Source organism: Populus alba, chromosome 1 (assembly GCF_005239225.2).
Source record: "Populus alba chromosome 1, ASM523922v2, whole genome shotgun sequence".
Taxonomy (NCBI): domain Eukaryota; kingdom Viridiplantae; phylum Streptophyta; class Magnoliopsida; order Malpighiales; family Salicaceae; genus Populus; species Populus alba.
This window is the reverse complement of record NC_133284.1, coordinates 32187388-32215160: the sequence shown is the minus strand read 5'-3', so window position 1 is coordinate 32215160 and position 27773 is coordinate 32187388. Positions and strand designations below refer to the sequence as shown.

At 34.2% G+C, this 27773-nt stretch overlaps 2 protein-coding genes, 1 non-coding gene and 1 pseudogene across 17 annotated transcripts; 1 reads left to right on the top strand and 3 right to left on the bottom strand.

Moving 5' to 3' along the window:
• Nucleotides 1-401: 401 nt before the first annotated feature.
• Nucleotides 402-9118, bottom strand: LOC118055515 (uncharacterized). 15 transcript variants are annotated; one of them, XM_073411092.1, is made up of 9 exons: nucleotides 8901-9118; nucleotides 7248-7372; nucleotides 7093-7130; nucleotides 3517-6863; nucleotides 2393-2575; nucleotides 2165-2291; nucleotides 1708-1795; nucleotides 1173-1527; nucleotides 402-1081 (listed from the first exon to the last, which is right to left on the bottom strand). In XM_073411092.1, the coding sequence occupies exon 4, from the start codon at nucleotides 6549-6551 to the stop codon at nucleotides 3564-3566; it is 2988 nt and encodes a 995-aa protein (XP_073267193.1). In that variant the 5' UTR covers nucleotides 6552-6863; nucleotides 7093-7130; nucleotides 7248-7372; nucleotides 8901-9118; the 3' UTR covers nucleotides 402-1081; nucleotides 1173-1527; nucleotides 1708-1795; nucleotides 2165-2291; nucleotides 2393-2575; nucleotides 3517-3563. The 15 variants fall into 15 exon arrangements, with proteins under 15 accessions (XP_073267193.1, XP_073267198.1, XP_034923319.1 ...); XM_073411097.1 differs by having other exon boundaries at nucleotides 3517-6857; XM_035067428.2 differs by lacking the exon at nucleotides 7248-7372 and having other exon boundaries at nucleotides 1170-1250; nucleotides 1327-1527.
• A 1051-nt stretch (nucleotides 9119-10169) lies between these two features.
• TRNAE-UUC (transfer RNA glutamic acid (anticodon UUC)) lies at nucleotides 10170-10241 on the bottom strand. Its single transcript has one exon. It is a non-coding gene; the product is annotated as a tRNA-Glu (tRNA).
• Nucleotides 10242-12460: 2219 nt separating this feature from the next.
• The window catches only part of LOC140955866 (uncharacterized), a 41997-nt pseudogene continuing 26684 nt past the window's right edge, over nucleotides 12461-27773 (bottom strand).
• Nucleotides 26943-27591, top strand: LOC118055520 (PHD finger-like domain-containing protein 5A). The gene has a single exon (XM_035067441.2). The coding sequence runs from the start codon at nucleotides 27073-27075 to the stop codon at nucleotides 27403-27405; it is 333 nt and encodes a 110-aa protein (XP_034923332.1). The 5' UTR covers nucleotides 26943-27072; the 3' UTR covers nucleotides 27406-27591.

Genomic DNA, 27773 nt, shown 5'->3' with positions numbered 1-27773 from the left:
ATTTTATTTTATTTATTATTGAGTTATTTTAATCTCATAATCTAATCTGTAAGCTTGGCAAATTAACTCCTAGTGGGCTTAATTTTTTATTTTAACATATAATTGCTATTTTTTTAATTATTTTTTTTGTATGTTTGATTTTTTTTTAATTTAATTTTTCAATATATGATTAATTAAAATTTAGTCAAGATGTTTCTAAATTTATTACTCTAATCAAATGACTGGAGGTACATGTTTAATAAATTACATTATTTTTTTTTATTTTTTTTTATTCGATATTGAATTTTTTTTTTTAAATGTGTTTGTGTCAGCAGAATATATTTGTTTTTATCCAACCTGAAATAGATTGCAGGTTACATACCTAGTTGTTAACTTGAAAGGATAATGAATGCGCTACTTGATTAATAAAAACCCATCTTCTCGAAATTTATTTATATTCTTGAAATTTGAAGAAATTATAACTATACAATCAAAGAATTTAGGATTCGTTTTCTGCCTCAGACATTTCAGCTACAACAATCAAGGGAAGAAAAAGCTATGCGTTACATGTCTGAGACAAAACTGACAAACCACGCAAAATCACGTCCTCTCCAATCAACGCAACACTTTGTTTTTGCTTGGAAAAAGAAATACCAGTGGCACAAACGTTAACAAAGTTCTTTACGAGGGCGATTTGATTGTCTGTTTGTGTTTTTATGAATGTGATTACACACAGATTTGAATGGCGAACGAGAGAACTGGAGGAGGAGGTGATGATCTACTAATGGTGTGTGTGTGTGTGTTCATAGCTACGAGTCAGTATCTGGAATCCTGCTGGGTCAGGTATCTAAAAATCCATACTTGCCGAGCAAGGAATACTTGTGAATCTGATCAATTAGCAACCTTTGATACTCATTATTAGGACCATGCGCTTTCTCCCAGAGGTGAGGATCCATCTTCTCTGCAAACCATCAAACAACCAGCTGAAGGGAAAAAATCTAACAGCGGAATGTGCCCTGACAAACTACACTGCTGGCAAATTTATTTCAGCAATCCACTCAGTCACAAGGTGCTCCACCTTCATCCGGATTTGTTTAAAAATCTTCAGAAAAAAAGACCAACAATTGGAATACCAAACAATTAGGTCAATTCACTCAAAAGAACAGGAGCAAAATGGTGCAAGAAACTACTACCTCTATGTTTATCCATGCATTAGACTACGAAGACAAGCTCGTGAGAACCACGCTGACACGTCCTTTTCAAGTATGTTTCTAGATTAAAACATTTCAAACCAGAAATTAATGCAAAAGGCCACATGAAATAACAGCTAACGAGTATGACACCCACCTGAACTTGCTTCTTAAAGGGTTCACACACCTGTAACTGAGGGTCAATCAAAAAACGCAGTACTTGCCAGTGTCTATCTTATAGAAAATACTCTACAGTAGCTGCTCCTCATGACTCACATTTTGCAGACCTTTGCTCTGCCTGCTCTAGCTTTTTGGCAGTCTCCAGTGGCATAACAATAATGGCATCCTCCTCAATTATCTGTTTAACAAATATGAGAATTGAACATTGTCAGACCACCAGATCTTACAAGGAAACGCTTGGGGATGATGCTACGCATTGGTACCAAGAAATCTATGACAGTGACGAAAAAAATAAGAAAACCAAATAGAAAATTGTTGGAACATCAAATTTAAGCTTGGCTCCAGGAAACCAACTCACCTTTTCATGCAGGAGGAACATTACAATCACAGCTATGGAGCTACATTCCATATTGATCAGTGTAAGTGGACTTGTATATCTTGACTCTCTGACAAATTCAAAAAAGCAAATCAAAATAAGATCCACACAAGCAAATCAAAAAAAGATCCACACTTCACCAATAACAGTAACAGTAGAATTTTATTCAAAATGAAAGGCAGTAGAACTTTGCTTGAACAATGACCGGACTTCATAATTATGAGCCTAGAAATTTCAAAAGAAAGCATGGACTAGTTCAGCTAGTGATATAAATAAGGTATGAGAGTAACATTTCAAGAGGCCTGATAGGTGATATGATAAACCTTGATTTTGAACAATACCAGAGATATATTAAGAGTTTACAAGGAGATTTAGCATACGATATTCTATTGCTGAATCATAAATCAGATATTGCAGTATAGTCATGAATGAAGCACACCTTTATTAGGCCATTACCACCACCAACCAAGATGCCTTGTCGATTGCAGGGTACTCAACAAGTTACAACTAGCAATTGTTTCCTCTTTTATATGTAGTATGTACACATGCTTTCCTATATATGTCACCTGAAAGATAGAATTTAAATATCTTTGACATGGAAGGATTCTGAAAACGAAACAAAATAAAATTATAGCACATCAGAGAGAGATAATACAATGAGACTCACGTAGGAACATCTGCTGCTTGAGCCAGGAAGGATGAGCCAATCTTATCCCAGAGTGCTGCTATTCATGAGCTGGGGGACAAGTAATATAATTCCTTTCGCATCCATTGCATCTGAAAACTCAGGATTCTCAGATGCATGAATGAAGCCAGGCTAAACTGCATCAACATGTGCTATCTCAGCCATCTGGGAAGCAGAAATTATAACTTATAAAAATTTTACAAGGGAAATGAAAATTCAACTTTCTTTCTAGCTAATTAATAAGGTCAAACGGAGCATAATTGGAGAGAATGGATCATAACGATGCAAGGATAATAAGACACCCCAGAGCTATTGATCTCGGTGATGATTTGAGCGCCATGAAGAAAAAGGGACTTCATGAGACTACATCACATACTAAGCTACTCAACTCGATTGTACAATTCATTGACTATGCAAGTTCACTATTTTTATCCATATAAAGTCAGAATTCAATAATTTTAGTCAAGCAACAGAAAGTTAATCACAGTGAACAAAATTATTTTCTGATAGGAATTGTTTAACTGAATTTAGTTGTCTTTTTGTGGTTTGTTGTACTTCTAACTAAAATAGCAGAAGAAAACTTGAATGCACAAAAATGACAGAGAGTTCTGTGCAAGCACTCTATAATGAGCTGTGCATCAGCATATTTATTATGATCGTCCTGCCAGGAACTTCAACAAACTAATCAGCTATTCAATATACTCTACAGTTATTCTGATGTCTTGAAGTGCAGCGTAACAGCAAGATAGTCTTATCCATGCAAAAAGTTTCATAAACCCATGTCCTTGTGTTACATATGAACTTGACAGCTTCCAGTTGTTTGCAGTTGAATGTTATTGCAGAAAGATCTTGACAAGAAAAAATAACAGTTGAAAGCAATATTGTTAAATGTGCTAAACTATGATCTAGTTTACAAATTCAGTCAGTATGGTTTGACCTACTGAATTAACACACCAATAATGAAATTAAAAAATAATAGTATTTGCACACATGATATTATGCAGGAAAAAACTGATATAGCAATTCGACTTCTTATTGCCAAAACATATCTAAATTTAAACTACAAGTTTCACCATATCAAATACTTTGGAGGCTCAGCAGCTTACCATTTGAATGCAGAACCATCACTAATAACCCAATTCAGTCACAATGTCTATGCTGGTTTTTCACAAGAAATACTTGCAGAAAAGGTGCTTAAAATATTGGAGCCATTCATCCCCTGTGATTTAAAATAATTCAACAACCAGAGAATTGCAGAATGGTTTATCACAATCCCAACTGAACCGGCAACATTTCCATTCTCATTGTCAAATTTCTCTGAAAATTTAGTCAAGCTGTCAAATAGCTTTGAGGCATTAGAGACAACCCATGATGCCAAAACTGTAGCAGCAAAGTCCTGGAATACATCATCAGGCAGCAACATGATTGCCCCAACAAGCTCAGGTGTGGGAGCACGGCAAATGCACAATGTAAGAAGGCCTCCCACAGCAATGGCACTTGAATTTGCATCCAGCTCAGTAGAGCAGAAAAATTTCAAAATGATCTTCTCCAGCTGAACCTTAGAAACAGCAAGCTCTGATCTGATCAAGCCCCAAAGCTTGTGCTGCTCTGAAGGATCCCAGCTGAGAGAGTTCTTCATTATGTGAAAAATATCTTCAGTGCTCTCCCCGAACACGAAGAATCTCTTCAGCCCAATTTCAAACTGCATTTCAAGAAGATCAGCATGATCCAACTGACTCACAAGGAACCTGATGATATCAATGTTGCCAGCACATAAGTCGGCAAGATGACAGAAGATGCTGGAGAAGAACTTTGTCTTTTTTCTTTCACAAAGAAAACAAGAGGTTATGTCTAGAATGAATAGCTTTGACAGAGCTAAATCATCTTCTTTATGCAGGATGGTTCTTGAACATTCAAGGAAACATTTGTATGCAGCAAAAGCATTTTTTACCAACATATTAACTAACTCCTTATCCATCTTAGAAGTAGAAACACTGCCTTCGAGAAAATCTTGTTTCCTTCCATTCAGAATAGAAAAATACCCATCAACATGAAAGAGTAATAATGACATCCCTGAGTCACTTATCTTAGAAAAATTATTGTTGATGATTGCATTTCCTGAAGAATCTGATATACATGCCTCATAAGCTAGCCTTGTTGCATAAGATAGTAAGTGAGCTCCTACATGAAAACCATTCCTTGACCAGAATACAAGCATTTCTTGCAACTGTTCATGCTGAGAAAGTATGAAGGAGCGTGCAATTAAGATTGTGGGCGACTGAATTCCACTGTCAGAAGAAGGAACACTAATGCTGACATCAAAAGGAGCAAATAATCGATTGCCAACGGATTCAAATTGATCTGCAATTCTTGAAGATAAAGTTTTAGGGAAAGTTGAACCACATTTTGATGCTTGGCCATCAAGATTCACAAATGAGAGAAGTATTTCCTCCAAAATCTGAAGCCCCATTTTATTTGACTTCTTCATAGCTTCTGCCAGATTTTGTGCTAAGCTCTCAATAGCATCAAATTGACTTTCAATGGTAACATTTGATGGGCAAGAAGTAGTAAACAGGTCACCTGAAATGGGAATAGAAGAACCAGCAGGTTCTTTGCTAAGCCTTACTTCCACAATCTTTGCAGATTGTTGTTCCGGAGCTGGTGTTGTTATGGCAAGATGAGAAACATTTTGCAAACTCGAACGTGACACAGAATGAGGAGGAAGATGGGCTGGTTGCAACTCATTACTTTCAATATTCAAACGCAATATTAACTTCCTAAGTCCCTCTCTTAGAAAAGGAGAAAGTGCATCACATGAAGTCAGAATATCCAGTGACCGAACCACTCCTTTTTGAACAAGCATCCTCATAGCTGATGACAAACCCCTTATAATGACATAATTACGGTCCTCTTCATAGTTTTCAGCAATAAACAATAAAAATTCAAGAAGAGAATGAGTTATATCTATATATTTTGGTATTGAGCATACCATTAATAGCATTGCAGGCTCAATGTTCATTATGTTGTCAATTTTTTCATCAAAAAAAAGCCAGTCATAAAATAAGGCCAGCTTCATATTAGCTTCAACATATTTTTCTCTACAAGATTTTAGAAGCCAACCTATAACAGCCCATCTTGGTATAATGTCTGACTGAATAATTTCATTTGATGGGTGGTGTGCACAACATATGAAGCGAATAATGTCAACTACAAGTGTCTCTCTCTCTTGTCCAAAAAGAAACTTCTTGGCAAACCACACTTGGTATCGCCTCTGATTCCCAAACTTCACATGCATGAGTAGAAACCTCAATTGGGTTTCCATCTCTGGAGTAATTCGAAGCAAAAAATACCGACTAGAAGTCCTAGAGCAGTACAACTGTGAAATATCTGAAAATCCTTCTGTCCTAAATTCACTTGGGTTCAACACCAAATCATTCCATATAGCTCGAAACTCAGGGACATGAACCAAATCTCGAAGCAATCTAATAAGGTCCCTCCCAATCTTCATGCACAAATTAAATTGCTCCCTCAACATCTTGACACAAAACTCAATCTCTAATCTTTTCAACGATTCCATCTTAGCATCAGTCAATACCTTACAATGATCAGCTAATACTCGTAGATACACATACAAAGCACTAGTTAAAACAAATGGCGCATCTTCTACTAAACAATCCCATTTGCTTGAAAAAAGGGAGACCAACTCAAAGCACAACCACAAATTCCCATCACTAAAATCCCCACCAACAATCTGCCTCAACAAACACACTAAGAAACCATCAAATCCCACTCCTAAAACATCAACCATTTCTTTAACAACCCAAACCAATTGATCCTTCACCGAATCAACTAACTTGCCATACAAATCATTAACAATTTTCACAGTCAAACTAACAAACAAAGCATACCCATCAGTGACAATAGCATGAAGATGCTTTATATGCGTTTTAGCCAAATGGGGTTCGGTTAAAACCCCATAAAGAATAGCAAGATTGAGTCTGGAATATTCTTGAGGGCTTGGTATTGTTAATGGAAATGGGGGTCTTAGTTTTGGTTCAAGCTCCTCAAAGGCTTGCTTTAGTGAGAGTTCAAGCTCGTTTTTCGCCTCATAGGCAGTGAGTTTAAGCAGCTTTGATGCCATAATTAGCTCTCTAATTCAGTAACATTAAACAACAGAGAAATCAAATTTTGTGCAGGGAATGTTTATGGGGTTTACTTGTTGGTAGTGGAGAGGGGTTTCTACAAGGTTTCCCTCTGTTGCGATGTTTGAATTTGAAAGTTACAGAGAGAAACTAAAGCAGTGACGGTGTTGAAGGAGACCGCAGTTTGGCGGCTTCGAGGGAGAATAAGAAGACAACTTGACGTTTGGAAACCAGCCTCCTCTCCTCTTAAGTTTTGATCGGGAAGACTTCAGGGCACGGCAAAACCTCGAAATTAGCCCCCAATACTATAGCTAAGAAGCAAATAAATCAAATTAGCCCCCAAGTTAGAATCCACAATATGCAACACATTAAGTAACATAAAATATTTCATTCACTCAGACTATAAATCAAAAGAAAAAGAAGACAACAGGGTACATATTTCTATTTCAGTAAAGAACAATGAATGGTCAAGAGCAGGCATTTAATAAGGTGTCTCCAAACTCTAAAGTGTGAATTTTGGTATCAGGTCAGATGATGTACCTTATACCTTACTGCCTCATATGTTCCATAAACAGCACCTGCACAGAAATCATATATATTACCATATTAGATGGATAGTTGAAGCAAAACAAACTATAGTTTTAACAGTGAACCAAAGATTGAATATATAAGACTGGATTTGTATGAATTGAAACCTTCTTATTAAGATTGTCCACTAGCCAATGTTTCTTTTTCGCATATCAATGAGAAAATCAATGGTCATGGCTAGATATGATGTGCAAACGAACACACCAAGATAGTTAAAGTTCCATTGTGTAAACTGCACAAGCACACACTTTTAACTTGCATCAAAGAAGTTAAAGCTAGAATTTTGAATATTATGTTTTCCACAACCTTGTTCATGTTCCTAGACCACATTGCTACCCTCAGCAGGCAGGTCATTGCTACAATAACCCAACAGTTTTTCTATTTAATGTTTACATTGAGTTGTTGGCTACAAACTTACCTATCACCATGAAATTTTAAAATTAAAGCATGTTTGTTTAAGATGGAAATATGACTTTCACATGTACCAAGTTATTCTTCTGGTTTTGGACATGTAGTTGTCATGGTAAACTTTTGTTCGTATATCTATTTTTATTGACATGTGTTTGGCTATGAAATCTCCTATTATGATAAAATTGCATTTTAACATTCTATTTTCATGGGGCATATATTGGTTATAAAACCTATGTGATGTATTTTTAAACACATGATTGTCATTGGCTAAGCTGGCAACCTAATGTTCTAAAATTTCATAAACAAATAGTTTATTACAATCCAAATAAAAGTAAAAATCCTTTACGTATCCATCAAACAAAAAAATTTATATGTTTAATTTGTGATAAATTATCTTTGGTAATAAATATAATTGATTTTCCTGTATCAATAATCATCTGAACAATTTCCAGTGTTGCTGAAAAATATTTTCCAGCTTGTTTCCATGTCACATCCACAAAGTAAAATATTTCATTTTATGACAAAATGTTTTCGCAGGAAAATATTTGACGCAAAACAAACAGCCCCTTAAGCTACAATCTAGCTGTTTTATTTCTCTATGCAATCTTCTTAAGTTCAGTGTGGACTTGTTGCTTCTTTATAAATCTTTCCCCGTACAGTACAATTAACAGACTTCGGTCACCATTCTCTTTAACCAACTCTAGTCCAACTATAATTTTTCCAATTCCATCAAACAAACACTTCTAGAGACCCTGCTATTTTAGTTAAACTTAAGCTTCTAAGTTGAAGATCACGGGAGCCTCTCAGTTTAGAATCAAGAAATCCACCACTATTAGCCACCCGGCAATATCATCAAGGGCGTCCCCGTTTTGCAAGCTATTTCGTGACTTCCATTTAATACCTTCTTATAAATAAACCCCATCTGCACATCTCCTGAAATTTCAAGTCTTGATGTATTAGACCCAGTCTTTTCATTAAAATCACGCCCTTTACAGCACTCCTAAAACCAGTCTAAATCAAGTGGTACAGGATTTCTTTCACCAAAGCATTCCAAAGAATAGTGAACAAAGTGGTATTCAAAGATCAACTTTTGCACTCACAATCAAGAAACAGTCCCTCGATCCCCCTTTCCCAAATCAAGGCGTAATACAATGGAAGTCGTAAATTTATAGGACAAGTGGTTTATGGATTTTGTGTGTTTGTATGAGAAGATAAATCGGTGGACTTTGGAAATTTAAATAACAACAACTTAGGGAGCATTAAAGAACCACACCCAATAACAAGACGCGCAGGTATTGATAAAAACTAGAACAAGAAGATGTTTTAGGGTTTATGATGAGAGAACTTACCCCCGGCGCCACCAATAGCACCTCCAACAGCAACGCCAGCAGTTATACGAGCCAGACAACTATCCCTCGCCATTTCGGGATTGCGAGTGTTTTAGTTTATGCAAGAATTTGATTGACCGATGTTTGAAACCTTATCGAGGTTTGTCAAGTTCCGTCTAAGCAGTGGTGAGTGACTTGTTTTTTACGGTCTCTTCTGATTCTAATTGCTGTGCGGTTTGAAATTGTGTTACTAACGCTTTTAATAAAAAAGAAATTAAATTTTTTTATTAAAAAAATAATTTTTATTATAGTTTTAAAAATATTAAAAAAATATAATTTAAAAAAAATTTAAATAAATTAATTTATTTTTAAATAAAAAATATTTTAAAAATAATTATTATTGCATGATAAAAATAAGATATAAGTTGTTCTTGTGGTATAATTTTTATTTTTATTTATGTGTCTGCTACTTATTTTTATTTTTTTAGCAATTTGAAGAATTGTTTGAGGCAATTAATTTGCAAAGGGTATTCTTAATCAAGTTTTTTATACGATTTAAAATAATAAAATCAAAATTATTACTTAATTAACACATGAGCGTCATGTATTAGGTAAACTTAGAAAACAATTTTAAATTCTGGATCCCTTAATTAACAATTTATCATTACTAAATGATTTTCAATCTAAAAATGAATATTTTAATCTAAAACTTTATAACTTTGGGATAAGTATTTATATTTTTAGATCAGAATTATCTTCACTATTTTTTTATATAAAAAAAAAGGTTAATGGGCATGGTGGAGTCCATAACTTTGAAATCCGACTCGGTCTGGAAGGTTTGGCCGAGAACCAGGGCTATAACCGAGTCGAGTAAAAAAAAATAGAAAAAGAAAAAACTCAGTGTGACTTGACAACTCGGTTGACTCGACAAAACCTAGTTACAACTCGTTGACTTTTATTTTTTATTTTTATTAAAATAATATCGTTTTATTTTTAAAAAGAGAATTAACTTAAACAACCTGATCAAAATCTAAAACCTGACAAAACATGGTTACAAGTCATTGACTTTTATTTTTATTAAAATGATATTGTTTTGTTTTTTAAAAAAACTTAACCTAAATAACCTGATCAAAACCTGAAAGCTAAACCGAGTTGAGTCAAAAAACTTTGCCGTATTCTTCAATTTCCATGGTAGTTTTTCCTTAGCTGAAAATTGTACTTGTTTAATTTTTTTTTAAAAAAAAAAAACAAAAACAGAAATTCTTTTGAAGAGAATTTTCAGAACAAAATTTCCGTTGCCGGGAATCGAACCCGGGTCTCCTGGGTGAAAGCCAGATATCCTAACCGCTGGACGACAACGGATTTATTTGTAAACGACTACATTTATAAATAGATAATAGTATTACAAGTGAAGCTGAGTTTTGAGCACCAAATTCTCGCATGCACTGCATTTCTTACCGATTAGTTCGGCTATCTCTATGATTCAATAGTAAGCACGCAAGTGCTCCTCCGATTAGTCGGAAATTAGTAAACAATGATCATTACGTAATGGATCAAATATGATGTAAGGAGCATTCTAAAAAGTCGATGCACGTTAAAGACGGTTGCTTTAGATCACAACCAAATGCAGGGGAAAGCACCAAGATCGTTAGCCCAAGGCTAGAGTTTCTAGATCTTGGAAGCAATCAGATCAATGGTGTTTTTCTTTCCTGTTTTTGTAGATCTGAAGCTTCTCATCTTGAGATCTAACCCGTTTCGTGGCGTAGTAATGGAGGGTGCTTCCTCACAAAACAGAGTTTGAGTTTCAGAAACTGCACAATATTTACCTTTCTCGAAATACTCTCTCTACCCAGTTGCCAAGTCACTCCTTCCTCGACTGGATTGAAATGAAGACATCAGCCTTGTTGAAGGCTTCATCATCAGCAGAGGTTTGACAACCTCATCATCGGGACATTGATTCATTGTTTTTTTATTGTTCATCTGATTGTGAATGATAAGCTGAACAATTTCACTCTTACAATTGAATAATTCTTTCCGGAACAAACTAATAAACACTTGTCTCTGTCGGTCACAATGGACCATGGAACTTGTAAAAGTGATTAAAAAACAGCTCAACTACTGTTGTTTTTGCAGTGAAAGATGTGAGAAGGCAATGAAATAGCTATACTTGAAAAATCTTTTGGAAGACTTTCCACAAAGTCATTGTAATATCCCTTTAAATCCCACTTGGTACTGGCAATGGGCTACCCTCTCCATTTTAGCTTGTTTACGGACATCACTCCTGTTTCACTATTCTCTTCATTGGAAGCCAGTAAAACATAAGACTACTTGTTAGTTTGCAACGACAGCACCAAACCACAGGATCAGTGGACAAAAGGAAGCCTCTCTTTTTTTCAGCTTTGGTGTGAGAAAGAGGCTGTTAACAGCATTTTGCATTTCTGAATTTGTCTACAATGAACAAACTTGAAGCCCAACAGATCAAGCAACTCCCACCAATCCCAATTCCTAAGGCTACCAATGGATGATTCAAGGTGCCACAAGAAGATGGAAGTTGGATCGCGAACATTAAAGCAAAACTTTCCAGGATTTCTGTTCCATTTTTCCAAAGAATGATGAGTCATGCTATGGGAGACAGCGAATTTTCCAATCTTCTTTTCAAATACACGAGGTAAAAACTGGACTTGATATAGGTTTTGTCATGGACAGGTGCTAAGGGAGAATCAGCAACAGTTTGCATGGCAGCTTGGCTCAATTTGAAAATGGGCATAATGCTTTCTGCAACTTCCAAGATTAACACTACACCATTAAACAATTTTATCGACGGATTCATTCCGTCGGTGTGAGGCACACAAACCATCGGTTACATTTTTACCGACAGAATCCGTCCATCGGAATATTGATCATCGGTAATTTTCCATTTCATCGCCAATTTTGTTAGGAATTTAAAAAAACCAAACACTGACAGTATTACCGATGGCGAAACGCGCAAAAAAAAAAAATTTCCCGCGAGAATTTTACCGACGGAATCATTTAGTTTGTATTTTCAACGGTAACCATAGACGGAATATCCGTCAGTGATTGTGGCATGGACGGTAAATATTTCAGAACTCTTTGTCAAATACCAACATATATATTCCGTCAGTAATAGTAATGGTAAATACCGACAAAATATATCCGTAGATGATTGTGGCATGGTGGTAATTTTTTTGCAACTCTCGATAAAATATCAATGGCCTGGTTCCGTCTCGAAAGCCGTCGGTATTTATTTAAAATATTTTTAAAAAAATTATTTATTAATAGTAAAAAAACTTAATAACCAAAATAAATTTTTATTAAACATTAAAAATGTAAAAATAATGTTAAATAATATTCATCCAAATATTCATTAGAAATTTAATGTGTTTAAAAAACAAAATTAAACTAAAATAGCAGCGGGGCTGGAGGAGGAGGGGGGAAGGAGGCTGGTTGTTCCCAGGACCATACGGCCAAAAAGGGGCTGCACATGTATCATCATCCATCATTGATCTAATCTCCATGACCATTTGACGGAGCTAATCATAATCCATCGACAGTCGTTCATATTATTGTTTCAAGGCCATGAACTCCTCATACTAGGTGCTCGATACTGATGGAGAGCTCCCAACGATTGAGACATTACGAGCCGACAACAAGTTTTCGACCGTGGTGTTGGAGAGCTCGTAGACCTGATTTTTATCGGGTCCACTAGACGATCCTGCCTCCATCCACAAATCTGGATCGAAATCTAGAGGGGTCGAAGAATTGTCCCCATATCTCTCCCTCAACCGGCTATTATAGGTCTCTTGATTTTATTTTTTTTAAATCATCATATTCAATTCAAGAGAATAATAACTTACAAAACAAAATGATTGAACAAACATACCATGAAGTGCCGACCACGGTTGTCCACGAACTGCTACACCCCTTTTTGGCGGTCTTGACTCTGCACGTGTATCTCTACAAATAGCTCCATTGGACTCGGCTCACGTCTAAAAGATGTAGCCTGTAAGAAAAAAAAAGGTTGTAAGTTAAATATATTTATAAGCAACAATAAATTAATTAACGATATATTTCATTTAAATTAATTTTACCATTTGCTTCGCATGTGCGCTGAACGGGAAGAAGCCGCCGATGTACATGGTCATCGAACCTTGAATTTGCCAGTTCCCGTTGTTGACGCTAGACTGTGAGCACTGTTAAAACTGCTCAGACATCACATGCTCAATATATGCCACCCATGTATCTCCCGAGATGAATGGTGGTTTGAATTCCCGCTAAACTGCCACCCCATTCCATCCTTCAAGATCGTTATCCCTCTCATATCTTTTTGCTTTTTTTTTTGGTGTCATACCAAAAATCACGCAACCTACTTCCATAGTAATGAATTAGAATTTAGAACATAAAATTATATATAAAAAATAAATATTATTTTTTATGTTACCTAGTTGCCACATATTCTTCCATACCCTCCTCGCAACATTGTTGTCCGTCTTATCCCACTCAAATTTATTCTGTGTATATAATAATTCATTTAAAATAAAAATAGTACAAGAAATAAAATTACAAAAATTATTTATTAAAAATAAGCTGGAAATTAAAAGTTAACACCTACCTGAAATTGCTGAAACCATGCAGTGATATTTGGTCTCCACTTAGGATGTCGAGAAACCTGACTCCATTGAAATAATGAAATTTCCATCGACGATTTAAACGCCGATGTTATTTTCCTGGCAGCCTCAATGTTTGCGAACCTGAAATTAAATAAAATTAATAAAATATTAATTAGTTGTTCATAAATTATGTTATAAGTGTGTGTGTGTGTGTGTGTGTAAACTAAAACCTAAACAAACTTATATTGAGAGGTCATCCTTCCATTGTGCCTGGTACTTGCAGGTGAATTGACCCCGATGTGAATGCACACCGCCTCTACGCTATGAAACCGTGTTAGAAGAGGCAGCATCACAAGTTGGCGCAGATCCTTCACCGCGATCAGCTCCTAAGGATATGTCCTCCTCACTGGTAGAAGAACTAGCTGCAATCGTCTGCTGACGATGTGATGTAGATTTAATTCTATACATCTACATAAATTTATATGAATAATTACATAATTAACTTTGATTATTTAAAAAACATTCGACAGCACCACCCTTATATTGGAGACTACCCACAATTTTCAAACCTGCAATCTTTGCAACAACCACAACCCAATTAACTCCATTGGAATATCTTGTAACCTAATATCTATAGAAATTCAAAATCTATATATTTTAAACTAACGTATATAAAAATGCATAAATGACAATTAAAATTAATGGAAATAATAATAATAAAAAAACATAACAATCAATCAATAATAGAATAAAATTGAAATAAAACAATGAAATTTAACTCTTCATTTCCAATTACCATTTCAATGGAAAATTCAACAATAACAATTAAAGAAACTAAATTATCAAATAATTATTACAATACAAACAATAAAATAATTAAATTTTCATTCAACATCTCTACACAAATTTATATGAATAATTAAATTTAATTATTTTAAAAAAATTTGCTAGCACCTCTCCTATAGTAGAGACTACCTAATACCTACAAATATTGATAATTACATAAATATTGCAAAAATTAACTCTATACAACCTAACATCTATAGAAATTCAACGTCTATATATTTTCCAACTAACATCAATACAAATTTATAAATAACAATTAAAATTAATCAAAATAATAAAAAACATAACAAACAATAATATCATAAAATTAAGATAAACTAATTTAATTTAATTCTATATTTCAATTAACATTTTAAAGGTAAATTCAACAATAACAATTCAAATTTAACAAAATTTTCAGGGTATTATGGCAATACAAACAATAAAATAAATTTAATAAATAAAAAGACAAAAACTAAAGAACACTACACAAAACAAACACTACACAAAACAAACAATACACAAAACTAAATAACATTACTTAACTTCAAAATAAATTTAGGAATAAAAAATGTTTACCTTAATAGTGTGTTGATTTTAAGATTTTATCTACAAACAATACACAAAACAAAGAACACCATAAAAATAATCATAATTAAAATTAAAAAAAAAATACAAAGATAAAGAAAGAAGAATACATACCTTTTAATATGTTGAAAACCACCAACAAAACAATAAAAACTCTTGCAAAAACTTAATGCAAACGGAGTGGAGAAGAGAAGATGAAATAAGGAGCGGAGAAAAAATGAACTAGGGAAGGGGGTTACATTACAATGTTTCCGACGAAACATAGAAATTTTTTTTTTTTTTGTGGTGGCATTAAATTCTGTCGGCAAATCCGTCGGTACTTGTGTGTCAGAGTACGGATGCATTGGATTTGTCGCATCCTTCGGCAAATTCATCGGTAACTATGCCGACCGGCCAGACAGTCTGACATGCATGCGCTTTGGAATGTGCACCATCTATTAGTGAATCTGTCGGTATATCCGTCAGTGATTGTGGCAAGGGTCGTAATTGTTTTGCAAATCTTAGTAAAATATCGACGAGTACCAGTCCGTTGGTATAGCTGTCAGTGAGTGCGGAAAAATTCCGTAATTTTTTTGCAACTATCGGTAAAATACCGATGGGTACCATTCTGTAGGTATAGCCATCGGTAAAATTGACAATCTTTTTGCAACTTCTGTTTGTATACCTGTCTATCCTCTTGCACAAACTCTTAAATTGCAAACTTACAGCACACACAACACAATAACAAGAGCTGACAATTATAAAATAAATATTTCATGTTCCAAAATATCATCCTTAATATTACATTATAAAAATAAGGCGTTACAACATATTTAGTTAGAATTTTTATCTTCGTCCTCAATTGAATTGTTATTAGCTTTATCGCACTCTTCAATGTGGTTATCATCTTCTTCATCAATATTCTTTAGTCCACTAGAGCTCAAAACAACATTCAACTCCTTTGCGTCAACATCAACAAGACTATCGTCAAAAACATGAAAATTCAAATTTTCTTCTAAGTCAATCAAAGGAGCAACTCGGTATGGTTCAACCAACTCACTAGCTTGAAAGACTTCATCTATCACACTTGTGTCTTTATTCTCATCCTGAACAATCTCAACATGACCCCTAGGTTTGGTTTTTAAAACGGATAATCAATCAACTCTTGATCGATCCTTTCTAAATGAATGGATGTATGTGTAATAAACTTGTTGGCATTGCTTTATGAAAACAAAGACATTGTTTACGTTGCAATGTCTAGCTTTTGAGTTGATTTCAACGAGACCATAATGAGGATCTACTCTGATTTCTCTGTCAGTTGTGTCATACCAATAGCATTTGAATAAAAACATTCTATTCTGTTCGTTATAATATTATAGTTTGATGACCTCCTCCAATCCACTATAGTAGCCAACTTCAAACTCACTAGAAGTCGATCCCTTAATACAAACATCGTTATTGTATGTCTTTCTTCCATGCCTGTATTCTTCAGTATGAAAGACATATTCATTGATAAAATACATGTTATAGCACTTAACTTTTCTTTTAGGGCTCAGGCTTAGTAAAGACAGTGAAATTGAAACACTACCTCCCATTTGATAAATGATTAGTACTTAAAAGTGTATATTTATCAAGGTTTTATAGCATTATTTTGCACTTAAAGTATCAATAACTCCTTAACTAAAGCATGTTTTATAATAACAAGTCTAATACTATAAAATGCCTTAATATATGGTAAATGTTCATCTTAAATGCAGGCATATCACATAAATCAAAGGATTGATTGATGAATTCAACTACTGAAATTTGTGAAGATAAAGAGAGGGTGAAGCTTAGAAAAGAGATGTTGTTGTAGTCCAAACTGGAACACTGTTCGGTAATTGGGTCATATCTCGAGTTCTAGATGTCCAAATGATCTCAAATTTTTACACAGATTTGGTAAGACATAGGCCTACAACTTTCATGTTTTCATAAAGATCTAAGAAGGCCGTTTTCAAGTCCAAATTATAGCAACAACGGAGAAGTCCGAATCTGTCGTACAGCCCGAACACTGTTCAGTGTTTGGCCAATATCTGGAGTTCTAGAACTCCAAATAACCTCCATTTTTTTTTCTGGAAAGCTGAGTCAATTTCCTACAACTTTCATGTTTCCCAGTGGACCCATTTTGGATGGTAAAATTTTTGTTTTATTCATACAAGAAGATAAGGATTTTCACCAAGTCAAAAGTTGACCACCCACTCAACAATTAGTCATCAAATCAATAATTCCGAATTTTGGCCTATAAAAGGAGGCATTTGCCATGTATTTGGGGGCTTGGTTGTTCAGATCAAGCTCATGCTCTTTATTTCTCTCTTTATATTTTTTTTGTAATTTTTAAGTTTTGCTTTCATTAATATCTTGTTTATGCTTTTCATTTCCTTTCATTTACTTAGTTAACTTGTATTTTCTTTATGTTCTTGTTTTGTTTATTTATGTTTCTCTTTTTCATTATGTTTAGCTAAGTTTATTATGTCAAGGTGAAAAGGTTACACTAATGGTGTAAGAATAAATATAGTGTAAACTCAACATGGATCTTAATGTTTAATATTAACATGTCTTATCTTTTTATCTTACTAATTCTTAATACCTTGCTTGTTAAATGGTTAATCTAGATTTGTGTTGTGTAACACTTGGTATAGCAAATGCTTGGCACTCTCATAGCCCAACAGTATGGTATTACCTACACCCGGGCTATGAAAATAACTTGACTTGTTGTTAACATCAGTTAATATCATGAATTCCTGACAATATTTAAAAGTTTGGTGTTATGTAATTAAGATAATTAATATGATCATGTTAATAATTTATAATGAGCTATTAATGAGAAATCATCCGATTGGAACCTCCTTTGTGTGTGGTTTCCAATTGAATAATAAGAGTTTATACTATACTTGTTTGAAATACCATTAGTGGATCCTCTAACCTTGACATTTGTTTTTATCATTGTTTAATCCTTACATTAATCTTTCATCTCAAAGTTCTCATTAATTTCTTCATCTTTTATTATTATTATTATTATTATTATTATTATTTACATTTTATTTATATTATATAATATATCTCTTTGATCTTTTCATAAACTTAGTATATAGGTTGGAAACCTGTGACCCGATCTTTTAGATCATTCTCAGGTATAACAACGCCACATACTGAGTATTATTATTATTGTTATTATTATTATTATTACTATTAATATTATTATTACTATTATTGTTATTATTATTGTTGTTGTTGTTGTTATTGTTGTCTTGTTATTTATAATTTATACAATTAACCTCTCTGTGGTTCGACCCCGGTCTTGCCGGGTTATTTATTACTTCGACACTTCTGCACTTGGGAGAAGACATCAATCTTTTGGTCGTGTTAAGTTTTTGGCGCCGTTTCCGGGTAGGTAAATTCTTGTACAAATTATAGTATTTATTTTGTAAATCCCGAGAAAAAATAAATAAATAAAAAAAATCAAGGCTAGATTAAATTTAAAGGAAATAAACTAAACTAGAAAGAAGTGGGGGAAAAACAAATACACTTAAAGAAGATGGGGCCTAAATGCAAATAAGAATAATTATAGAGCATAAGTACTCCTTTTGTCACAAAAGAAAACAGATCTGGAGATAACGTAAAGAAAGAAAAGAGGGAGTTTTATGTTCTTTTTTACAAACCATCCAAGATTAAGGGTTGAAGGTAAAATAAAACACTGGTGGGAAAGGGGTTAACAAGAAGAGAAGAGGGAAGGGCCGGCTGCCATTAAAAAGAAAAAAAAAAAGGGGATCAAAACTTTTATGTGTATCGGGTAAGGTATTCTAAACCTGTTTTTATGAGTCATTTCAAGTTGATTTTGAATTGATGCCTGGATGTTAAACTATAGATTTTAGTTCTTAAACTTAAATTGAGGAAAAAGTATGAGTTACTAAATTAAAGAACTTCTTGTGTTGTGTGTAAATGGAAAGGCTGACGAATCTGGACAGTTTCGTCTCTTGATTTTCAAGAGATTTCAGGTAGGAGGATGAAAGAATTAAGATCAGATTCCTTATAGAAATTGTAGTTTTGAATGTTGGCTAATAAATGAAATTGGTCTTGCTCAAATTGGAGTTATAGAACTCCCGTTATGGGTCACCAAATGAGACAGTGACAGTTCAAAAAGTCTAGACAATAACAGTTCAAACAGTAACAGTTCAAAAATATCTAGACAGTAACAGTTCAAACAGTAACAGTTCAAAAAGTCTAGACAGTAACAGTTCAAATAGTAACAATTCAAAAATGTCTAGACAGTAACAATTCAAACAGTAACAGTTCAAACAGTAACAGTTCAAAAATGAGACAGTGACAGTTCAAAAACGAGACAGTAACAGTTCGGATTTTAAGTAGAAATAGTTCAAATATATGAATAAAGAAATGATGACTGAAAGAAAGACTTATTGGTTGTTGATATGTTTATAATAAAACATATATGTGAGTGAGAAGAACTTATGGGATAAACCTGTGAATTTCAGGAGGGACCACAGGCGTGGGGCAACAACAGCAGCAGCAGGGGAGTACGAATAGAGCTTCTATTTCAGGTAGGTGAATCGCACCTATACTTCCTAGTAAATTTCCATGATTTATTTATATTACCAATGTGAAATGTGCATTTCTGAATGTATGGGTATTCAAGGTGAAAAGTTGTGTAAATTGCCAAATGATGAAATTATCATTGACAAAGGAAATTGAGAAGTGCGAATTGAGTCGTAAACTAGCATACATTTAGTGTATGTTAGGATCCCGGATAATGGGATCATCATGTAAGGACTAACATACATTTAGTGTATGTTAGGATCCCGGGTAAGGGGATCACCATGTATCGGCTAGCATACATTTAGTGTATGTTAGGATCCCGGGTAAGGGGATCACCATAATTGGACTAGCATACATTTAGTGTATGTTAGGATCCCGGGAAAGGGGATCACCATGTATGGGCTAACATACATTTAGTGTATGTTAGGATCCCAGATAAGGGGCTAACATACATTTAGTCATGACTCATATGGAGTGATGGTGATGGTACCGGTGATATTGGTATCAGTAATGTGATAAGCAAAAAGAAAAAAATGATCATGTTCAATCTCTCATAGAGTCTATAAAGAAGTTGAAAGTGGTAGAGGGAACAATTAATAATAGTTGGACAAGGAAGGGATTATAATAATAATAAAAAAGAAAACTAGAAGGGAGAGGCAAATGAACTATGAATACATGCTACTTTGTTAAATTGTTAGGTGTTCATGTTGTCATATTTATTGTAATATTCACCTTTCAATAATATGTATTTTGTTTCAGGATCATCCCATGCACGACAAGAGTAGGTCCTAGCTTATGCTCCTTTCTCGTAATCTAGTTTCTAGGGAGTATACCCTTGTAGTTTGTAAATATGAAAATGTTTGTATAACTTAATTTGTATAATTAATGTTTAAACTAGACTGAATGAATGTAACCATGTAGTTCATGTAATCATGCTTATGCCGATGTAATTATACTTATTTATTTTTATCCATCCATAATGATATCTTGTTATATAATGCATGTCGTAAATATTGTGGTTGATAAAGTGGGCATAAGTGTGGAAATTGAAAACCCATGATGATTGGGTCAGGAATTTAGTTAGGAGATGCGAACTATTAGAAATGTAAATAAATTCATGTCAATAACCTCGGACCTTCCGGTACCATGAACATATATGTATATATATATATATATAAATTATTAAGTGTTTTATTTCGATTGATATGAGATTGTCGTTTATCCCGAAATGGGGGATGTTACATATTTTGTTTTCTCTTTTCACTTTTCTTGTATCTAACTTTGTTTCTTTTGTTTTGTTTCTTTTTCTTTTGTTTTCTTCTTCCTTTTATTTTCTTTCTACACGTGCATGAGTGTTTGGTCACGTACATTAAGTGGTAGACTTTGTAGGGTATCCTCATCATTTTCAGAAAATATGGCCGAAGAAGATAACCAGTCACTTCATAACGATAATAATGAGAATTCTGAGAATAACCGTGTTAGGACACTTAGAGACCACATGAATCCCACAAGAACAAGTGCACCCTCATGCATAGTTTTCCTTCCTAATGCATCCCATTTTAATTTTAAGCCAGACATTATTCAACTTTTACCTTCTTTTCATGGCTTAAATCTAGAAAATCCATACTTGCATTTGAGAGAATTTGAAGAAGTTTGTAACACCTATAATGACTTAAATTGTAGCATGAATACCATTAGATTAAAGCTTTTTCCTTTTTCATTAAAAGATAAAGCTAAAACATGGCTACAAAATCTTAGGTCAGGTTCCATTAGTGGTTGGGATGAAATGCAACAACAATTTTTAAAGAAGTTTTTTCCATCTCATAGAACCAACTATTTCAAAAGACAAATCACCACTTTCACTCAAAAACCAGGTGAAACATTTTACCAATGTTGGGATAGGTATCGAGACTTGCTTAATACTTGCCCTCATTATGGTTTTGAAACATGGAGATTGGTTTCACAATTTTATGAAGGATTAACACTTAAAGATAGATAAATGGTTGAATTGATGTGCAATGGAACTTTTGAAGATAAAGACCTTAATGAAGCAATGGAGTACCTAGACTTGCTAGTTGAAAATGCGCAAAATTAGGACACTAAAGGCTTTTATGAGGTACCAATTAAAACCCAACCTCATACATCTAGTGGAGGTATGTATAACCTTATGAAAGATCATGACCTCCAATCCAAGTTTGCATCTTTAGCTAGAAAAGTCGAGGCACTAGAATTGAAAAAGAGTGGTCAATTAAAATCTGTTCAAGATATTGTGTGTCAAATCTGTGAAACAAATGAACATGCTTTAAACAGTTTCCAAAGGCCCAATCATAACCCATACTCGCAAACATACAACCCTGGTTGGAGAAATCACCCAAATTTTAGTTGGAAGAGTGACAACAATAATGCACAAACTTCGCAGCCACCGTTTCAAGCACACCATACTTTTCAAAATTTTCATGGATATGCACCTCTTTATGCTCCACCTCCTAGAAGAAATCTTGAGGAAACATTGCATGCATTCATTGAAAAGCAAGAGACAATCAACACTCAACTTGCTCAAAGTATGATAAATTTTAAAGATACTCTTGCAAAGTTAACATCTGCTCTCAGTTTTTAAGAGAAAGGTAAGTTTCCATCTCAACCACAACAAAATCCAAAGGGGCAATACAATGCAAATGCAAAAAGTTCCGGAAGCCAACACATGGATCAAGTCAAATCAGTCTTCACTCTTCGCAGTGGTAAGGTTATTGAAAAACCCACTCTTGAACCTTGTGAGAAAGATGATGAGTCAATCTCTGAGGGTAAGGAAGGGGTTGAATCTGAACATTATGAAGAAAAGACTGATTCTCCGCCAGCACTTCCATTTCCTTACGCCATGACCAAACAAAGAAAAGTCAATCACAATTCTGATATCCTTGAAACTTTCAAACAGGTAAGGATCAATATACCTTTGTTGGATGCTATTAAACAGGTACTTTTCTATGCTAAATTTTTAAAAAATCTATGCACTGTGAAGAGAAAACTGAATGTGAAAAAGAAAGCCTTTTTAACCGAACAAGTAAGTGCTATTCTTCAGAACAATAATGCTTTGAAATATAAAGATCCTGGTTGTCCTATAATTTCTTGCTTTATTGGAGAACATAAAATTGAAAGAGCTTTACTTGATCTTGGAGCTAGTGTGAATTTACTTCCGTATTCAGTTTTTCAGAGTCTCAATCTAGGTGAGTTAAAACCAACTTCTGTAACTCTTTTACTTGCCGATAGATCTATAAAAGTGCCTAGAGGAATAATTGAAGATGTGTTAGTACAAGTCGATAAATTCATTTATCCTGTGGATTTTATTGTCTTGGACACGCAACCTATTGAACCATGTAATTCATTTCCTGTTATTTTAGAACGTCCGTTTCTTGCAACTTCTAATGCATTGATTAATTGTAGAAATGGACTCATGAAGTTATCTTTTGGAAACATGACATTGGAGATGAATATTTTCAACATTTGCAAGCAGCCTGGAGATGATAATGATTTATAAGAAGTAGATCATATTGAAGAATTAGTTCATGATCAACTTGAATCTACTTTGAGTAAAATTGAGTTTGATGAATCTGAAGATTTGCAAATGATTTATTCTCAGGAAGAAATCACGGATGAAAAAGGCACAAAAAATGTTGATGCCGATCTTTTGTCAAAAGTGACAACAGATTTGACATCTAACATCCCACGAATCGATGATTACTCTCCTGACGAATCCTTACTTTCTTCTAATTCAATGCCTTGGTTTGCTAAAAATATCAATTTTCTTGCTTCAGGAGATTTGCCAGCTCACTGTAGTACTGAAGATAAAGGAAAGTTTTTGAACGAAGTGAAGAACTTTTATTGGGATGGCCCTAACTTATTCAAATATTATCCTGATAAAAAATTTCAAAGATGCATTCTTGACAATGAGGTAAGTAGTGTCATTAAACTTTGTCATTCTAAAGCATGTGGGAGTCAATTCTCATCAAGAAAGACGACTGCAAAAATCTTACAAAATGGATTTTATTGGCCCACCATGTTCAAGGACACACATGCATTTTGCAAAAATTGTGAAAATTGTCAAAAAGTTGATACTGGTCAAAAAGTTTTGCTTTATAATTCTCGACTCCATTTATTTCCTGAAAAAATAAGATCACGATGGAGCGGTCCATTTATTTTGAAACATGTGTATCCTTATAGGGCCCTTGATATTGAGAATTCAAAGAATGACAATGTTTTGAAGGTAAATGGACATCGTTTGAAAGCTTACTTTGATGAGTTTCCTAGTGAAAATGAATCCATTGGTTTGAATGATCTTGTAGATAAAGGTTGATTATTTTGTTTTTCTCACATTTTTTTTGTTTTTGTGTTCCTTTTTGGTGTGACTTTTGTTTTGCTAGTTTCTCTCACCCCGGTCAAATGGCGGATAACGGTACTTCGTGACTTTTAAGTCGGTTCTTTCAGTTTCCCATTATTACTGATATCTGTGTATATATTTGTGCAATTCTCTGCTCTTTCTTCTTTCTTTGAATCTCTCATCCAATTCTCATTTGAAAATGGACACCACTCTTGAAAAATTGAAAAAATATTTTCTTGCTCTGCCTCAGAATGCGATTACAAAAATTTACCGTGTTAGGTGTAAAAGATTGAGGTTGTTAATGAACCATGAAATTCCTGAAGATATTCGTTGGCTGATTGAAGTAAAGGTCTGATTATCAGGTGAGTCCTTCAATTCTTTCATTTCACACATGTCTGGAACAAGTAAAAGCACTTTTGCAAAGAAACGTCGTGCAAAACAATTGAAAGTCTGTCACAGATGTGCCAGATGGACTTGTAATGCAACATGTCGTTCTTTAGGAATGGTATCTGTAAATCGTGAAGATAAAATACAATTCATTAAGGATGGCCTGAGTAAGGGGTCTTTAGATAATCTTCTATTGACTCTTGAGACGCACCCTAATGGAGATGTGCATCATGCAATTTATGATTTATGGCCATAATTCCATAAAGAACATGCTCGACTTAGTCTTGGGAATCTGACTAAAAAAGACCCTGTTTGCTAGTTTTTAAGAAAACTAGATGGGAAGCCTATCCCTAACCCATAGAGGGCGTTTAAGCCGTTTTTGGATGTAAAACCAAGGAAAGACGTGAGCCACAATCACAAATACCTGTATATAGACATGTTTTTTCAAAATAAATAAATAAATAAATAAAGAGAGAGAGTGTGTGAGATTATGACTGGCCTACATATAAGTGGTGTGATTGCATTTTCAATTTCTCATCTATAAATATTTGCGTCTTTTGATTTTATTATTGTGTTTTGTTGTTTCTTATATTTGTTTAAGTGTGTTTCAGGTTTGTTAGTGTTTCCTATTTCAGGTGATGTCTTCTATACTCTATCTTTCTACCTGAAGACATTGAGGACAATGTCTCATTTTGGTTGGGGGGGAAAGGGTAGTAGTTGATAATTAAAAACAAAAAACTGTGTTTTCTATTTCATAAACTATTTGCAAAACTGTTGTTACTAGGATGACAGAGTAAAATGAGTTCTTTTGTTAAAAGTGACTCTTGAGACGCATCTTAGTAAACATTCTTAACAGGGTCTATCAGAATACTTCTTGAAATATTCAGGTTTACAAACTCTCGTATTGGTAGCACTTGATTTTGCTCATATGCTCATTTAACAAGTATTTTTAAATCTTCATTTTCACACACACTTTAACATATGATTGTGGGTTGCACATTGGATTATTACATTATTTATGTTCTTTTGTTAAAGGTAACAACTAAGAGAAAGGGATAGTACATAATTTGTAAAAAAAAAAAAAAATAATGATAATAAAAAGGTAGATAAGTTTGGTTTCGTAGCCTCCCTAACCTAAGCAATTAAGCCCGAAGGGGTGTTTTAACACTTAATACCCTAAAGGCAACTGACTTGGGAGCTATTGGCCCAACGCTTGTTACATGGGTTGAGGAGAAAAGCTTAAGGGAATCAAACATTGCACTATCTACGTATCAGTATCTGCAACCCGAGTTGCTAAGCTCGTAGGGGTGTCTCAACACCTAATGCCCTAAGACCAACTAGTCTTGGAGTCATTAGCCTAAAACTCATTACATGGGTTAAAGATACATTGTGTTTCAAGTTGTATGTGTATATAAATAAATAAATAAAAGAAAGAAAAAAAAATAATCCCAACCTAAGGAAGTTAGCCTTAAACATTAGAACAAAAATTTGTTTTTCTTCCAAGTAAAGCCCCATAACTATATGTTGATATTTTGAGCACAAAAGAAAGGTTTAGTAATATCTTGTTTAAGAGGTATTGAGCAGATATATAAATTTAATGAGAGTTTGTTTATCTGGATAAATTAAAGTAAGTTGAATGAAGAATGCCTTGCTTTGTGGAACTTGCAAATTGTTTTTCTATTTTAACGCTTTGATTACTAGGGACTAGTAATAAGCTGGTTGGGGGGGTGATTAGTACTTAAAAGTATATATTTATCAAGGTTTTATAGCATCATTTTGCACTTAAAGTATCAATAACTCCTTAACTAAAACATGTTTTATAATAACAAGTCTAATACTATAAAATGCCTTAATATATGGTAAATGTTCATCTTAAATGCAGGCATATCACATAAATCAAAGGATTGATTGATGAATTCAACTACTGAAATTTGTGAAGATAAAGAGAGGGTGAAGTTTAGAAAAGAGATGTTGCTGTAGTCCAAACTGGAACACTGTTCGGTAATTGGGTCATATCTCGAGTTCTAGATGTCCAAATGATCTTAAATTTTTACACAAATTTGGTAAGACATAGGCCTACAACTTTCATGTTTTTATAAAGATCTAAGAAGGCTGTTTTCAAGTCCAAATTATAGCAACAACGGAGAAGTCTGAATCTGTCCTACAGCCCGAACACTGTTCAGTGTTTGGCCAATATTTGGAGTTCTAGAAGTCCAAATGACCTCCATTTTTTTCCTGAAAAGCTGAGTCAATTTCCTACAACTTTCATGTTTTCCAGTGGACCCAGTTCGGATGGTAGCATTTTTGTTTTATTCAGACAAGAAGATAGGGATTTTCACCAAGTCAAAAGTTGGCCACCCACTTAACAATTAGTCATCAAATCAATAATTCCGAATTTTGGCCTATAAAAGGAGGCATTTGCCATGTATTTGGAGGCTTGGTTGTTCAGATCAAGCTCATCCTTTTTATTTCTCTCTTTATATTTTTTTGTAATTTTTAAGTTTTGCTTTCATTAATATCTTGTTTATGCTTTTCATTTCCTTTCATTTACTTAGTTAACTTGTATTTTCTTTATTTTTGATTTAGTTTGCATTTTATATGCCAATATGAGTTGTGGAAATTCTCCGGTTAATCTCAGAACAACGAAAGAGTATGTTTTGTTTGATGCTGTCAGTTTTCTCCCTGTGAATATATAGTTTATTTTTGTTATGATTAGGAGGGTGATTTTCGTTTTTACCAAATGCAATATACCCCATGCTTTGACGTCCATTTACATTGTGGTAGTCACAGGTACACGCGGCAACTCTAAGATCTTGAAGAGATCATGGCCAAGCATCATCCTGATTTGATTATGTGCCGGAAGCAGCCAGGAATTGCTATTGGACGCCTTTGTGAGAAGTGTGATGGAAAATGTGTAATCTGCGACTCCTATGTGCGTCCTTGCACACTTGTGCGAGTTTGTGATGAGTGCAACTATGGATCCTTCCAAGGTCGATGTGTTATTTGCGGAGGAGTGGGAATCTCTGATGCCTACTATTGCAAAGAGTGCACTCAGCAGGAGAAGGATAGGGATGGGTGTCCAAAAATTGTTAATTTAGGGAGTGCCAAAACAGATCTGTTCTATGAACGTAAGAAATATGGATTTAAGAAAAGATGATGAGCAGTGGATGACATCTGTAGTGCCTTTTTTCCTATCTGGCGCCCGCAATCTAAAATGTTGAAACAGTTTTTTAGGTCTTGAGATTGTATCTGCTGATATTACCTCTAGTTGTGTTGAAAACAATATTGATTCCTGAAGAGAAGTTGTTTCTTAATGCAATGGACCTGGATTGTATTGGAGCAATGTCTAGTCTTTTGTGATTTCATGAATTTTAGCTTGCTGTTTATAATCTAATTATTAACGTCGACTTATTTCTAAGCATGCTGGCAAATATTTCTGCTCCTTTGTCCTTGGCAGTATGTCTAATCGAATTCACTTGTATTATCTTTTGTTCAAGTTGATCACGTGAACTCCTGTTTTTGGCT

Bases quoted from the DNA above. Each gene is read 5' to 3' on its own strand.
- LOC118055515 (XM_073411092.1), bottom strand. From the start codon at position 6,551: ATGGCATCAAAGCTGCTTAAACTCACTGCCTATGAGGCGAAAAACGAG.
- LOC118055520 (XM_035067441.2), top strand. From the start codon at position 27,073: ATGGCCAAGCATCATCCTGATTTGATTATGTGCCGGAAGCAGCCAGGA.